Source organism: Cyprinus carpio, chromosome A12 (genome assembly GCF_018340385.1).
Source record: "Cyprinus carpio isolate SPL01 chromosome A12, ASM1834038v1, whole genome shotgun sequence".
In the NCBI taxonomy this organism is placed as follows: Eukaryota; Metazoa; Chordata; class Actinopteri; order Cypriniformes; family Cyprinidae; genus Cyprinus; species Cyprinus carpio.
Genome location: NC_056583.1, coordinates 580,854 through 597,801, shown reverse-complemented (window position 1 = coordinate 597,801; position 16,948 = coordinate 580,854). Strand labels below are relative to the sequence as shown.

General features: G+C 36.4%; 1 protein-coding gene across 1 annotated transcript; it reads right to left on the bottom strand.

Moving 5' to 3' along the window:
• Positions 1 to 6,292: 6,292 nt before the first annotated feature.
• LOC109079806 (WAP, Kazal, immunoglobulin, Kunitz and NTR domain-containing protein 2-like) lies at positions 6,293 to 8,888 on the bottom strand. Its single transcript, XM_042767070.1, has 2 exons — positions 8,398 to 8,888; positions 6,293 to 7,939 (listed from the first exon to the last, which is right to left on the bottom strand). The coding sequence occupies exons 1-2, from the start codon at positions 8,596 to 8,598 to the stop codon at positions 6,443 to 6,445; spliced, it is 1,698 nt and encodes a 565-aa protein (XP_042623004.1). The 5' UTR covers positions 8,599 to 8,888; the 3' UTR covers positions 6,293 to 6,442.
• Positions 8,889 to 16,948: the final 8,060 nt, after the last annotated feature.

Below are 16,948 nucleotides of genomic sequence, written 5' to 3'. Positions count from 1 at the left end.
TCCTGATAGTCCTGGTGAGACAGCCTGGATTAACCCTAGACCTGGTCCCACCGGATCACGACGGTTCTGCTCTGACTACAGCACACACTGGGCCAAAAATAAAACGTAACAACTGGCTTCTCACATGCTGCAGTGTTGTGTTTTGGTGACGTCAGCGTAACTCTTTGCTCAGAGATAATGGGTTTGCACCCAGAGGCCGCATGCAGCTCAAGTCTGTGAGTGTTCACATGCAGCAGGGTGGTTCAGATTGTAAAATAAGCAATGGTTATTGCAGGAGCATGTCTATATTTATGATGGTCATAGAGAGAAGTTTCCATGTCTTCCCATCATCACATATACAGGCAACACGTCACACTTGCACATCATGATGTGTGTATGCAATTATTACATAACAAACTGAGACATGTGAAATTAAAGAGGCGATATTACCTGCGTGCATATTACCATCATTTCAATATGAGTTCAGTCTCATTATATGAGCAGCTGATAATACAGGGTACAACTAATGTAATAATATATAATTGTATTAGGCTATATTTATATTTATATTACATTATATAACTTTATTTTTTAATATAGTTAATCAATGATATATAATTAGATATGTAATGATTTATAATTTATAATTATTTATATTCATATTTATTTAAAGCTTTAAAACATTTTAATAATTACATATAATTACATATTATGCAATTAATAAAACTGCTTAAATATCATATTAAATAATGACAAATAATCTCATATATATATATATATATATATATATATATATATATATATATATATATATATATAAACATTATTATAAGCTTAAAAAAGTTTATTATAATTAATAAATTAGATGTATAATTATATTTATTTATATTTTTATTTATTTATTGATTTATTAATTATCATATTATGTAATTACATTATACATTACATTATACTGAAGCTTTAAATATTTTTAAATATAATTAATAAATTCTAAGTAATTATATATTATGTAATTATTAAAACTTATTATTAAAACTAACAAATAAATGCCAAGTGATCCGAGATCAGGCATGTTCATTTTCTACATATCATGTTTCATTCTATTGATGTAAAAGGAAAGAATGAAACGTTCAAAACAATCTGTATTCCAGTGCACAGGCTGCATGATAAAGGGCAGATTTAGACTGAAATGAAACACTAGTCATTGAAGAACACCGACTGTACGACACTGACATCTACTGATGAGTGCAGAACATGATCTTCTCATAAAATAACCTGAAGCTACTGAAATCATAGTTTTTCATTTGTAGTTATTTATTTTAATATTTACCCTTATTTAACCAGGCAAGATTATTTTTTACAACGCTGGCTTGGAATTGTTTTTGCCGAAAGGATGGATAACAAAAATGAATGAATAAAAAATTCTATAAACTACATCAGAAGTTAAATTAATTTAAATTATGGGTAATATGCAAGATACACAGAATATATGTTAATTACAAACGAACTACAGCTGCCAATATTCACGACTCACGACTGTGTGTCACAGTACTTTTTAAATATAAATAAATATTAAGTTATTAATTATACCTTGATCGATCATGAATCTATAGTGTATTAACTAACGATAACAGATTCTTTAAAATTGAAAAATTATTTAATCAATGTTAAAATCTAACAATGAACAATGCTTCTACAGCATTTATTAACCCTAGACCTTATATAGTTCAGGTAGGCCTGTGTCATCATCATGTTTATTACTCAAAGGGTTAATGTTACAAACGTCGGCATTTAATATAATCCATACAGTCATGTTATATGGCCATCTGTATATACCTACACAAAGGCATTGTAATTATATGTATATTATATGTATGAGAACACTTGATGGTTAATCAAAATACAATATGTATTTCAGTGACGATAAAATATAAGAACTGAAATCAGATGCGTCTCTGTGGAAACTTTCACACGTCACAGCTTTAAATCTGCATCTTGGCTGGATATTGAATGCGTTACATTGACGAGCTGGATATAAACTGATGCAAATCGATGCTAACAATCGTGACATGAAACATTTGATTATGTCACACTGTTTTTAACCAAATAATGTCCGCGTCCTCTCAGCATCGAAAGCTGTTCTTTCTCTACGAATGCAGCATCTAACTAATGAATGACTTCATGGTGATATGAAAACATGTCATGTGGTGCACTTTAAATGTGTTTTAAATGTGAAGCGTTCCCCTCCGCTAGGTGTCACGTGTCTTCTCAGCCGCAAACCGGAAAAAATATCGGCATGGATTTTTGCCGATAACTGATAGCTCCAGCAATCGCATATCGGTGCCGACTAATCAGCAAACTGTTGATATTATAATATTATAGTTTTTGTTAATATATATTTTTTGTATGGTCTGTTTTCACTTTTATTTTAGTTAAAGTTTTAGTAATTTTGTTGTCTTTTTTTAAAATATGTCTTTATAGTTTTAGCTACTGATTTTTATATAGATTTAAATTATTTAGTTTTAATTATTTTATTACTTCAACTTTAAAGAAAATGAGAAAGGTTGCCTTGGTGAATAGCTGAAATAAAATAAGTTTTTGTATATTTTATTTTATTTCAGTTAACATTTATTTTATTTGAAGCAATTTAGTTTTAGTTTTCTTTAACAACAATTAGTCCAACGCATTTGCAATTGTTAGTAAATAAAAAGTTATTAGTGGCAGCACATGTGAAAGCAGAGCAAAGAGTTTTTGCTGAATGAACATTCAGAAGAATACACCTCAATGATCTGGTATATGAAACATATTTTCAAATACTATGTTGTCAGGACAAGCAATATTCTGTAGTTAAAACTGTGCCAGTGAGGGTCATATGATTTTATAGTTTATTAAAGAAAAAATAATAGTTTAACCCTAAAAAGCTACTGTATCTTAGCTTTACTGTATGAATTTCTAAAGCCTCTAAATGATCAACATGATCAAAACAAATTTTTTCGAAAAATCAGTGTGTCTCAAATCTGATCATCAGGATCTTTTGAGGAGCGTTTGTTTCCAGAAGCTTTACTTTCACTGTTCCTCAGCGGAGGAATGATCTTCACAAGCCTCCAGAACGTCTCACATCTTCTGAGGAGCCTTTATTTCTTCATCTCTCAATCATTATATGTTTGGAGCATTTACATCTCATCTCACTGAGACACATTACTGGAGATATAGAGCACAGACTCATATTTATAGCATTTTATGTCAGTATCTGCTGCACTGTAATAAAGATCTCACTAGTTTACATTACAAACATCAGAATTTGATCATATAAATATCAGCATCTGCACCAAATTGCATATTTTTTTCTCAGTTTGAGCCTCTGAATAAAACTGAGCTGTTTTTTCCTTCATATTCTCACTTTATCAGACTATATAAGCTATAAAAGCCTGATGGATCAAATATGTTCTTTATTTCAATCATTTTTCCAAAGGTTTAATAAACGCTTCTATTTATAAAAAAAAAAATCGGAATATTATTTTGTATGTCTTGAAAAATATAAATTCAGCAATATATATATCTCTCTTTCACATAAAAAAATTTCTCAAAAAAAAATATTTGAAAAAAAATACACATATAAAAAAAAAAAAAAAGAAAAAAAAAAAACCTTATTATATATGAAAAGACCACCTGAAAAATCACAGAATGGCCAAACACATGAGCTCTGCAGTGCGTATCAAACCCCACACAGTCTGGCAGTCGTGTCTTTTTTGTTCTCTGGCCAAACATTTCTAATGCCAAACATCTAAATAAATGCATACAATTACACAATGTGTTTCTGAAAAGACTTCACGGTGTTATTTGAGGTAACATTTTTGGATAATATCCCAGTGTGTAAACAACATTATCTGAGTAGTAATTATGGCTCCAAATTTGACTTTCATTGAAACCAGTGCTGTTCCCTAGAATTATCAATTAAACAAATTTTGACTAGCAAAGCAAGGTATGCTGATTGTAATATTAATTTAGATTGTTATAGATTAATGTATTACCTTGGCAAACATCTGCTTTATGATTCGATGTTAAACGGGGACACGCTGCTGCGGGTCCGTCAAGTCTGTGGGGCCAGATTGAAGAAACAGAAACCAGGGAACAGGAACCACCAGGTGAAATTCATTGAACAAGGTTTCATAACTCAGCACACACTTGGCAGATCAGAGGCGTGCGTGAGGTTCGCATTAATCTGAATTGTGCCGTAAATTTTCTTTTATGATGCCAGGAGGATTTGCAGCTACAATGAACCGTTTCTACGCTGCCATATTTACAACAGGAACATTTAGAGTACCATGGGAAGCCAATATGTTTACTTTGGGTGAGAGAAGGTATTCCCTGCTCCATCACAAGTTATTACTAAACCTAGAAAACTTCAGGGCATCCCAGGACACGTCGCAATCTCTCTCTTTTCTAACAGAAGGACTTTAAAAACTCTCATCAAAATGTTCAAGTTTTACTCGTGTGCTGTAACTCTGAAAGACAGCAAACTGGATGAATTCCCTCATCATTCTACCGATTTTTCCCTCCGGCCCCCTCCATCAGTCTACTAAGCGCCTGGCAGCTAAAAAACGCTTTTGATATTTTTCTGTTCTGCCACTCCCTGCCTTTAAGGTCACGGGTTTGCTTTCCACTGCCTGCGGCAGGCGTCTTTTGAAGCCCACCCTGAAAAACTATAAGGGAACCATCTGTTAGGACATTAGAGGAAGTCCCAAATGGTCAAAGTTGATATCCAAACAGTTCTTCATCTTCTAGTTCCTCCCAGAATCTCAGCATGGCCCTGCGTCTAAGATGGAATGAGCCAAGGGGCCCCGTCCATGCTGGAGGCAAACATCTACAACATCTCAAATGCTATTTGTATTTGTATGCAACAGCGTGGACAAGGTCATTCATTTCACCAAAAGTTATCATTTAAGGCAAGACACTACAGACACAAACATTGTTTTGTAATGTACTGGTCAATTTTGAAATTTCAGGCTATTTGGCTCTTCTTAGTGTTTATTTGATTGCACCTTTTCTATTTGTGCCTGTGGATTTAATTGAAATCTTTGAAGGCAGTTTTCTAAAAAGAAAGTTTTTCCTCCACTTCAGTAGCACTTACATACACCAGCATTTAGAGTTTTACTCCCATCTGTATTCTGAAGGTTTTTACTGAGGGGTTTGTTCATATCTCATTCACTTGGTATATAGTTCATATTTAATTGCTGAAAACATGGTGAAAATGTATTTTTTCTGTCTGTTGACAGTATTTTTTGATTTATGGAGTGATAAAAAGAGAAATCCAAAAAACCTTTGACTCCAATATGTCAACAAAGTCAAATAAAAATTTTGAACCTGGCTTAATCCAATGTTTAGATTTATTTTCTGGAAATTTAAGAAAACGGGTGCATATTTAATTAGATAATGCATTATTTTGAATATTTATACATAATAATTCAGGAAAACTTGTAATACTAAAAAAAGGGCAATTCTTATTGTAATTAATCAACTGTGTAAGTATGGTGACATCTATTAGTAATTTTTTACTCTATTCACCTGTAGTGTCTTGCCTTACTAAAAAAATAGTTTAAACCAGGTAAAGAAGTTCTAGCCAAAATTCCACTGAAGATGAACTCAAATGGTTAAACACTGCTTGTGTTGTTAAAGCAGATTTCCTTAAAAACATTTGGCAAAGAATAATTGGTGTTGTGCACTTGAAAAAGTGAAAAAATTAGACTTAGAATTTCAAATGTTTATTTTTGTGTCACTTCTCAATGCAAATCATGACAAACACTGAACTAGAAAAATTAAAAGGCAACTGTAGAAATACGTAAGTGCTTTTAAGAATTGACAGACAGCTTTTTGGTTAAAAAAAAAAAAATTAAAATAAATACCTTACAATTAAATGCAGTCCGTGCTAAATCATATACACTCAGTTCTATACACAAGTGAGCCTTATTTATTTCGAATTATTTCTCCTACAGATTATTTCTCCTATCGATCTTATGTTCAATATTATACAATTTATCTAAGTGCATTAAGTGAATCTGACTCTATAGTACAACAGTCATTTAATTACTAGGAACAACAACAAATCTTCCGCCATGAAAGTTCAAACAAGCAGAGAGAAAAAGTTAATTTATCAAAATCATCAGATGACACAGCATTGCAAAAATTACTTTCCAGTACTTAAATTTATAATAATGGGGTTTTTCGGCAAGCAGATGGATTTGATTAATGTGTCCTATGTCAACAAATGTTCTTTTACTTTAACTGTAAGGGCAAATCTTATAAAAACCTTCCAAGTTGATGTGAGTATTTCTATTCAAGCTGTAGAAACATATCTAAGCTTGTCAAAGCAAACAGTCTGGGTACAAAAAGCTGTACATAAAAGACAGATTCTTAGAACATCAGAACAGCGATTTAATCGTTACTTTACACGATGGAAAAAGTCCTACTGGATGAATTCTTTTAAAATGTCACAAGTGTTTTTGTTGATGACCTCTCGGAGCTTACGGATGCGCCGGGCACTGGAAAGGACGATGAAGCTGTCAGGCTGCAGGATGGCCATACCGTTGCTGACATCCCCCATGATGATGATCTGGCCATCGGAGGTGGTGATGTTCGGACACGGACAGGCCCAGTCCATGTTCTGTAACGTCACCTCCAATGGCTCGTTCCCAAAGAATTTCAGCCCCATTTTCTCGTCCTTCAGGATCTCCTCCACAGTGATCAGAGCGTGACCCGAGTCTTGGTCCTCGGTCAGCTCCGTCATGCGTCCCAGAATCACGAAATGGCTTTTGCAGAAGCTGGTCACCATCTTGTGCCGCGGCTTGCACAGCTTGCAGCGATGGTTCCTCAAGAACGGGCAGGTGTCCTCACACGATTCTTTGGTTTTGAAGTTGTTCTCGTTGCCTTTGCAGCCACCGTATACGAATGGTTGGCACCGGCGCTGGGAGCCGCTGTAGGCCCAGCGAGGCTCATAAGCCTTGCAAGGTCCCTGGAAGATGGGAAGGTTACAAGGAGCGGCGAGTTCATCACGACAGGACAACATGCAGGTCTCATAAGCATCAAAGTGATTGCGGTTTTTGCTGCAGTTGCCATAGGTGAAGGTGTAACAGTTGTTCCTCTGGGGGTCGTAAAACCAACTTAGCTTTTCCTCCCCACAATCTTCACTATCAGGCACCTTAAAGCACTCCTCTGCCGGGAAACGTGTTGAGTTCGACTTTGTGACTGGCTCTTGCTCAAGTATGGACAGTGGAAAATGTGCTCGGATGGATCCACCTGAATTTGTGGCTGCGCATGTATAGACACCGGCATCTTGCAATTGGGTGTTGTAGATAACCAGCTGGCCAATGTTGGTGACCACAACATTCCCATGCACGTGGTTGGGTTTTAAGACTATGTTTCCTTGCCCGTCCATCTGCTTCTCCCAGGTTATCTCTGGCGTTGGTCGGCCAGCAACTTCGCAAAGGAAGCTGGCCGTGTCGCCAACGAACACGGATTGCTGTGATGGGCTGTTCACCATCACAGGAGCGTGCACGTCTTCAGGAGTGGTGCGCTGCAGCGTGGTGGTGGGCAATGCGGTGGTGCCTGCCGGGAGAGGACTAGTGTTAGGCCAGGTAAGGTGGAAGCGGCACATCACCACCGATAAGGAGATGCCCTTTGAGCATGCTTCTGCATCCATGTAGCACTTGTTATAGTAGGTCATCCCATCCGAGGCGCAGGTGAAGTGTGGCTCTCTCTCACAGCGGTCGTGGCACTTGCACACTGGCTGGCCGTCCCAGATTTCACACTTGGACCCCTGCTGAATGCACATGAACTTGTCGCAGGACGGCTCCTTTGGCATGCCCATGGGCCCTTTCTTGCCCATAGCATCGATGTAGCGGGCCGCCACACAGCTGTGATTGCCGCAAACATTGGCACAGCACTTTTCGAATGTTTCACATTCCTGAACAAAGCAAAGAGTGAATGCGTTATTTTGCAGGATGTTGCAGTTGTATGCTCTTGATAATCATGATTACATAATGGACATGCATGCAAGTAATATGTATATATAATATTTAATATATACATGTACAGTATATATACATTAAATGTACATGCATGCATGGAAGTAACATATATACTATATACATATACAGTATATGAATTAAATTGACATGCATGTAATAGTAATACATAAAAAAACTGCATATATGTGTATATATACATGAAACAGACATGCATGCATTCAAGTAGTTTGTATATAAAACTGTGTTAATATACATATATATGTATATATGTACATGAAATGGACATGCATTATATATATATATATATATATATATATATATATATATATATATATATTTATATATATATATATATATATATATATATATATATAAAAGTATATAAAAGTCAAACCTGATCAGATTCACATTCTCTTGTGCAGGTGCTCATTGCATCAACCCACAAGTTTGGGTTCATGTCGTTTGGACAGATCCCCGCGTGGGAATAAGCAACTCTTTGCAAAGTCATGCCTTTCACGCATTGCCTGTCCACAAATAGCAGCAAAAACTGTCCCGAGACGAACCAGATCCAGCGAGGAAACAGCATCCACCACATGTTGGAGGGCAGGAATGAGGACTTATTTTGAAGAGTTACTAACCTAATTTTATTGAAACAGCTGAGCCAGAATTCTGTGCCTCGAGCTTCCAAGCAGCAGGAGATAAAAAAAAAAAAAAAAGCTCCTAGAATACTGTGAGTGGAAAGTGAGTTTAGATCTCTATATTTATAGTCTCTTACAGTTTTGACTTCTTGAGCAACAAAGGCTATTCTCCTGACCACAAAACTCGCCTGACGCGCAATGACAGTTATGAATTACTCTGTAGTTCTAGAGAGAGGATTAAAAACATCTGGTCCAGAGCTGGGTTGGTACTAGGACACCTGCCTCTCTTTGAAAGTGCTCTAGGCTGCTGCTTTAACCCTTTATCCGTGTGATACACGTTTGGGCACGCGCGTGGGAATTGTGCGTACACGAACCCTTCAGCACGTTTTAGACACTTTAAAACAAAACATAGAATCCAAAAGCAAGAAATGGTTAATAAACACCAATTTTATATCAGATATCAGTGTTTAAGTAATATAGCCAACACCGGTTTAAAGGGGTCATATGATGTGATTCAAGTTTTCCTTTCTCGTTGGAGTGTTACAAGCTGATTGTGCATAGATAAGATCCCTAAAGTTGCAAAGACTAAAGTCTCAAACCCAAAGGGATATTCTTTATAAAAGTTAAGACCCGTCCACGCCCTCCTAAAACGCCTCGTTCTAACATGCCCCCACATGTCTACATCACTATGTGGGACAATTTGCATAATGCCGCCCAAGTAAGAAAGAAGGCGTAATTTTGATTCTAGCTGTTGCCACCGGCGCCATGTCGTGGAGTTTCATTGTGAAAGTGAAAATACTTTGATTGGCCTTCCAAAAGAGGACACAACTAGAAATCAGTGGTTAAGTTGTATTTCAACACGGTTCCAAAACAGTTCAACCCAGATATTCAGATGTGTGCAACGCATTTTATGGAGGACTGTTTCCTGTGAGAGTAGCCTACAATACGTCTGTGTTTCTATAAAGTGGGGCATTTCCAACTTTGCAAGGACAGCCTAGATTCTGACTCACAGCTTGTAAGTATGTTTTCATATTTAAAGAATTTGCCACTGATGATTCAAACGCAAGTTCTGAGCAGTGTAGAGTAGCGCTTGTTGTTTCTCCGATCACAAATGCAGATATGGTTTTATGTCTATACAGTGCGATACGCAACGCAACACGTAAAAACACAGTATAAGTCATTATAATAAGTAATTATGTCCCCACTGGATGCAACCAATGCCTGGTTTGTAATGGGTTTTAATGGTTTTGTCTCATCGTACCAGGAGACGGCATCACAGTATGTTAAGTTGCGTAACATTTCCGTCACACGCTTGAGGTATTCAGCCAATCACAACGCGCTGGATAGCTGGCCAATCAGAGCACACCTCACTTTTCAGAGCGATGGATTAAGGATTTTAAGGACAAAACTGTGTGCGAGGTAAGAAAGTTAAATGTCAAGGCTGGTTTAGTTATTTGTGGTCTTGCTGATGTACATTAAACATCAGAATCAGCAAGTTCACGTTTCATTATATGTGACATCCACACAAGCTTCTCATCTACATATTAAATCAGATACTATGACTGTGCAAACCATCAACCTTACAGCAAAGTTTGAAACACACTTAATGTGTTATAACACTCCAAGGTTTTCCCTTTGACATGTGGGTTGTTAAATTAAACATTTATCATGGAATTTAACTATGGAATATAACATTACCTTTTAAGAATTAGACATTTGTTCTATCAGATATATGGCATAAATAAAATCTAATCCTGTCACCAAATGAAAAGTCAAAATCAATGCTAATATTTAAGGAGTATGCTAATATACAGCCTAATACGTAACGAAGAGAAAAGTAGATATCCATCCCTCCATTTTAACATACACTGAGAAAGAAAAGACATAAGGGTACAACAAGCCTAAAGATACACAAATGACGCGTATGATTTTATTCTCTTTTAAAGCACTAAAGGCAAAACTCAGTTTGCATGTGCATGTGTACACTAATTTTATCTAATATTTAATATTTAAAAAATAGTTAAATATTTTTCATTCCTGTATTTTTAAATTGAATATATTTTAATAATAGTGTATAAATGACAGTGTACAAGTGAATGAATGTAAATGGCACTATTTCATGCATCAAAATAAACAGAATATGGTTTAAACTTTGCTAAAGTGATTATTTTGAACAAGTATTAACGTGTATACATATTATCACTTTAGCTGAAGTATTTGTAGAATATAATTTTTAAAGAAAACAAACTACTTGTGCTACTCCCTGTTCAATAGAGATATTCCTTTTCTGCAATCATACACTGTGGGAGTAAAGCACACTTCTAAGGTGTGCCTTTAACCCTGTCTTACCCTAATTTGGCAGAGATGGTCAAAATCAGCCAATGCTGATGATATTGTACATTAAATGACGTGCATTAAATGAGTCTAAATTAATAAATGTCATTTAAAATGAGGGTTTATCTCATGGAGCTTTCCACAACACCAGTCTGTGAGTAAAACACAAAATAATTTTTACTGTTTTTCTATTTTTCAAAATCTAGGGCTACATGACCCTCATTAGTCCTGGCAAAGCATGTGAACAGAACGAAGGACATGCTTCATTCACAGCACACTTCAGCTTGTGCTTCACACAAATGCTAAAAAAAAAAAAAAAAAAAAAATGAAACTTGTGAGAAAAAAAATTTACTTACCAAAAAATTTTACTAACCACGTTAATTCTAAAATATTGCTAATATTACACAAACTGAATAGGTTGCAAGCAGCTACTATTTGTGTTCATGAGAAACTTCACCTTATTTTACCCCTGCAACCGTAGATTAACTTTAACAGTGCCTTGTTGTTAAGTTTAACTGTTTAACAGTTATAGGAAATTCCTTGTCCTCACATATCGTTCCAAAGAGAGAGAGAGAGAGAGAGAGAGAGAGAGAAAACCCTTTCAGGCTCTCAGGTGTCAAATGAGGACAAACTGTTTATGAATTACACTTTCTTTCTTTTTTTTAAATAAACGTTAATTAAGCTATTGGAAAATGCATTTTACCTGACTTAAATATCCAAATATCTCAGACGGCAGACTGAAATTCAGGAAAGATACACTACATTTTGGCCATCAATGGTTATCCATATGATATCTCACGCCTTGGGAGTTTGGATCCAAAAATATCATTACTTGAACATCTAATAATGAAGTATTTTTTCTCTAACATTTCAGAGGAAACGTGTTTGAGTGAAGGATCCAGGTTGAGGAGAGTATCTGGCCTCCAGCGGGAATAAAAGGCTTTGATGAGCCGCTTTAACCGCTGGCACATTGATAACATACTGCAACAGCAGCTCTCCTGCGCTCTGTGTGATTGATTGCTGAAGGAGCTGCAACACACTGCATTCTTTCACGTACCTGCTTCGAGACGCATTACCTTACTTGCCCTCTGCAAAGGCAATGTGTGATGCATTTGTTTGAGGAAATATTGTAATGGGAACAAAAAATTAATAAACTCCTGTCAGTCTGAACATCTTGAGTGAGGACTGATGCAACCTCAGGGTGTGCCATTAAAATAACAGGAGAGTTCGTTCTGAAAGACGTGAAAAACTCAGAGGAGATATTCATGGTTTGAGAACATATCGACTGGGAAGCTTTCACACAGCAGACTGAACTATACTAATTATTTAAAGACAATCAATAAGAAATGGTAGACAGTTTAAACTGATGGACAAATTAAGCAGACAAAGAGCATTTACAACTGTAAGTGTATATTTTATTGAAAATTAGAACATTGTTGTTCTCTTCCGCTCACCAAGGCTGCATTTAAAAATATTATTACAATTAAAAATGACTCTTTTCTATGTGAATGCATTTTAAAATGTAATTTATTCCTGTGATGCAAAGCTGAATTTTCAGCATCATTACTCCAGTCTTCAAAGTGTAAATTTGGTGTCAAATTGCCAGACATTTTAAACAACACTGAAATACAAAGCATATTTTGTAGTAGAATAGATCGGTCTAAAATTTGAATTTGCTTAAAATTTGTACTCACCTTCAGAGTTTGTTTCTTCATCAGATTTGGAGAAATATAGCATTGCATCACTTTCTCACCAATAGATCCTCTGCAGTGAATGGGTGCCGTCAGAATGAGAGACCAAACAGCTGTTTTTAACTTTAAATGGTCACTTCTGACCAAAATATGAGTCCTCTATCCATAATAACGTCTCCTCCAGTGAGAAAGTGTTCTGGTCTGAATCAGGAGAGAAATCTGCACAGATCAAGCGCCATTTAAAAAGTCCAAAACAAATATGTGGCTGGATTTTTTATTTTTTTTCACTGGAGGAAGTGTTATTATGGATTATGGACTCTATGTATTTGAGTTAAAAACATCTTAATGCTGGACAATCACCAACAATTGTCCACTCCAGATATTAACTGATGGACTGGAGTGCTGTGGATTACTTGTGGATTATTGTGATGTTTTTATCAGCTGTTTGGACTCTAAATATAACTCAACACAACCACTTCAGAGCATCCAGAAACTACAATGACTGAAACAGTGTCACTGTGTGGTTCACGCTTCTAAAGAAGTGTTTTTACCACAGCACAAACACATTCGCCACGTCTGCAGATCCAGGAACACCGGTTGCACGTAACCTTGTTGTTCTCAGTATGAAAACAGCATGTTTTATTCTCACCAACAGGCCCAACCCTTGCAAGAAGGTTTATTTCCCAGAAACACCTTCCACGAATCATTCACAAACACCACGGGCCACAACAACACAGACAACCAAATTTGGAAATGTGCTGACAGTATGAAGATGAATTGGCCTTTAATAACAAATCAGCGCTTTGTTTTGTATCGTAGGCGAATCTTGCTTTGTCACCGGTCCACCGAAACTAACCCGCCTCTTCTCGAATCTTTCCGCCTGCAGCATGAAGTGATCAGGCAGGTAAAGAGGAAGAGCCAAACCCATATATATTTTATGTGCTCAGCCTGAGGGAGCGAAATCTGCCTTGCATTTACAGCAGATTCATCCTCCTGAGTCCATCATCATCACCATCTGTCAGCGGTGAGACAGCAGTCTTTAAACGAAGTAACGCTGAAGAAAATGAAGAAAATGACATTAGAGGACGGCCAACACTCAGATCTCCAGCGCAGAGCATGAGGTGTCTTGTTTGGAGATGAATGGGAATAAACAGCATCCTGTCTGGATCCAGGCAGGCCTGCCAATGTTTGTCACTTGGTATGGTATTTAAAGATCTGGGGGTTTTCTGCCTCCAGGAGACGTTTCGTGATCTAGCTTGCTCCGAGAACCGAAAGAAGGGAGTTTTGTGGGCTCGTGTCACTGAATTGGGCAATTTCATTACTGAAGTGTTTGACATGGCTTCTCAGAGGTAAAGATGTAAAATATACAGGAACCCTCTCATTGTCACCATCTCTCTGGGAGGAACAAGGATAATACTTCAACATTCATTTTAATTAATTAATTAATTAATTAAACAAGCAAAGGGCTAATCACTGGAACCTCAAGGCTGACATACAACAGCGGACTCAGACTCAGGGAAACACAGGGTTTAAATGCAAGAGAAAACAAGATAATTAATAAAACACAGCTGGATACAAATTAACACAATGCGGATAGGAACAGGGAACCTGACCAAAAAAGGAAAACAGGAACTAAGACAGGGGTAAAACAAGGAAACACAGGTCCATAACCCTGACACTAATTACTATAATACTAGAGGTTAAATTAACAACAGAACCAAAACTGTCATATTCAAATATGGATAGAATCATCATGCTCAAATAAAAACAGAAATTTTGCAGTATGACATGTTTTTCTGCCCCCCTTTTGATCGACAGTATGTAATTATCGTAATTATTATAAACTAAAACTAGAACTAAAACCAAAACCATAAAAAATAACTACTTAAAATAAAAATATACTAAATTAATAATAATAATAATGATAATAATAAACATTAACTTATATTTCAGCTGGTTAGGCAACATTTAACTAAAAATAAAAACTTAACAAAAAAAATAAAGTATAATAATAAAAATATTATAAAAGACAAAAACAATAAAATTACAAAAATAACTAAAATTAAAATTAAAACAACATTTAAAAAAATAAAATCGAATTCAGTAATATATATATATATATATATATATATATATATATATATATATTTTATTTTTTTTTTTTTTTTTTTTTTTTTTTTTTTTGAAAGAAATGAAAATATACTTTTATTCAGCAAGGACACACTAAAATGCATCACAGTTTCCACAAAAATATTGTGTAGCACAACTGTTTTCAACATTGATAATAATCAGAAATGTTTCTAGAGCAGCAAATCATCATATTAGAATGATTTCTGAAGATCATGTGACACTGAAGACTGGAGTAATGATGCTGAAAATTCATCTGCGCATCACAGAAATAAATCACAGTTTAACAAATATTCACATAGAAAACAGCTATTTTAAATTGCAATAATATTTCACAATTTTTACTGTATTTTTGAAATAAATGCAGCCTTGCTGAGCAGGAAAGACTCCCTTTGAAAACAAAACATCATACAGACCTGAACTTTTGAACAGTGCTGTATATTTATGACTGGAGGCTTCGGGACACTAAACATAAAGAGAGTCAGTCTTGACAGATTACAAGAGTTTCATTACTTGGCGTGATCTGTAAGATCTTCAGTTTGTTCATCTTATTTAAGTCGTGACAAATTCCAACCATGTATTTAAACAATCCAAATTCACACACACAACATAAACCATCCAACACAAAACACAAACAGCAGTGATAACATAAAACACACCCCGACCAGTGAGCAGCTATATATCCAGCGCCCGGGGAGCAACTGGGGGTTCAGTGCCTTGCTCAAGGGCACTTCAGCCATGGGTATTGAGGGTGGAAGTTCTATTCTGTTCTAAACCCACCAGTGTCCTCAGAGAGAGGGGATTCCATCATGAACAGCTTTAGATAAGGTTCTGTCTCTGTTGAGGCTAAAATCAAGAATCAGAAAGGAAGCGTGTGCTTCATCACAGACATGATGATGCTGAGACACGTCCTCTAGTGGTCAGTTATGATTTATATCTACACACACTCAAATACAAGCACTGGAGGCTGAATTTAGCTAAAATCCACTTCAGTTCACTCTATACATTCATTACCCATGAAGAGATTTTAGTAGTATTTTGGTGAACAGTCATTTATCTTTCACACTGTTTTAGAAATTAGTATTAAATGTCAGTTATTAATATGGGATTTCATGTTTTATTTCAACTTCAACTTCACCTAGACTTTTTATTTATTTATTTATTTATTTTTATAATAATTAACTAGATAAATACTGTATTGTGAATTTATAGCCAACATAGTTATTTACTAAATAATATATTAAACTGTAATATAATAAATCATAAATTAACATTTTATATATATAATTAAAAGAAATATACTTTCATCACTGAAACGTCTTGGTTATGTATGGTAACCCTAGTTCCCTGAAGGAGGGAACGGAGACGTCACTTCGGTGACTGACGAATTGGGATATCGCTTCTGTAGATCTACCAATCTACTTTGAGTGTAAACTAAACGAGCCAATGCACATTGGCATGCAATTATTGCATCCAGCTGCTACTGATTACAGCGTGAGTATAATAAGGCAGCAGGTACAATGCATACCAGGTTTTCGCTGAGGAGCCGACCCGGTGGCTCAGAGGTGGTACAGCAACCGTGGCGATGGGATGTGACATCTCCGTTCCCTCCTTCAGGGAACAAGGGTTACCATATGTAACCGAGACGGTCCCTTTCAGTCGGTCACTCTAGACATCACGTCGGTGACTGACGAATTGGGATCCCTATCAAAGCGCCGTGGGTACTGCCCCTTCCAGTGCCCTGTGCGAGCCGCCTGCACCCCTATTAGTTGTAGGCCGGGGCTCGGAACAAGTAGTTCCACTCACCATTGTCAACGCACTACCTCACTGGGTGAGATTGGATAACAGTGGGAAAACGTTCTCGTTCCACCTGGAACAAGGACGCTGCGGAAGCCCCATCCTTCCCGAAGGAGTTTTCGGGAGTAAATACACATATAGCATCCGTTTAAGTGTAAATAGAGAGATTTGAGGTGATTTTATCCCTCTTGGGAAGGCAGAAGTCTGCCGGGGAAACACGGGCTCTAAGGCTATACCGTGGACGATACACATACGAGTACCGCTAAGGTCTCAATATGGAACCCTGCCTTCCATGGTTCTCACAGATTCATCATGAAGGCCTGGTGCCGGACGTTCCATCACATCTGGCTGCCTAGGG

What these genes read in the sequence shown, in the direction of transcription:
- LOC109079806 (XM_042767070.1), bottom strand. Translation starts at nt 8,598, where the DNA reads ATGTGGTGGATGCTGTTTCCTCGCTGGATCTGGTTCGTCTCGGGACAG. An exon ending in GAGAATGTGAATCTGATCAG is followed by an intron (nt 7,940 to 8,397) that starts GTTTGACTTTTA and finishes TGCTTTGTTCAG; the next exon opens with GAATGTGAAACATTCGAAAA.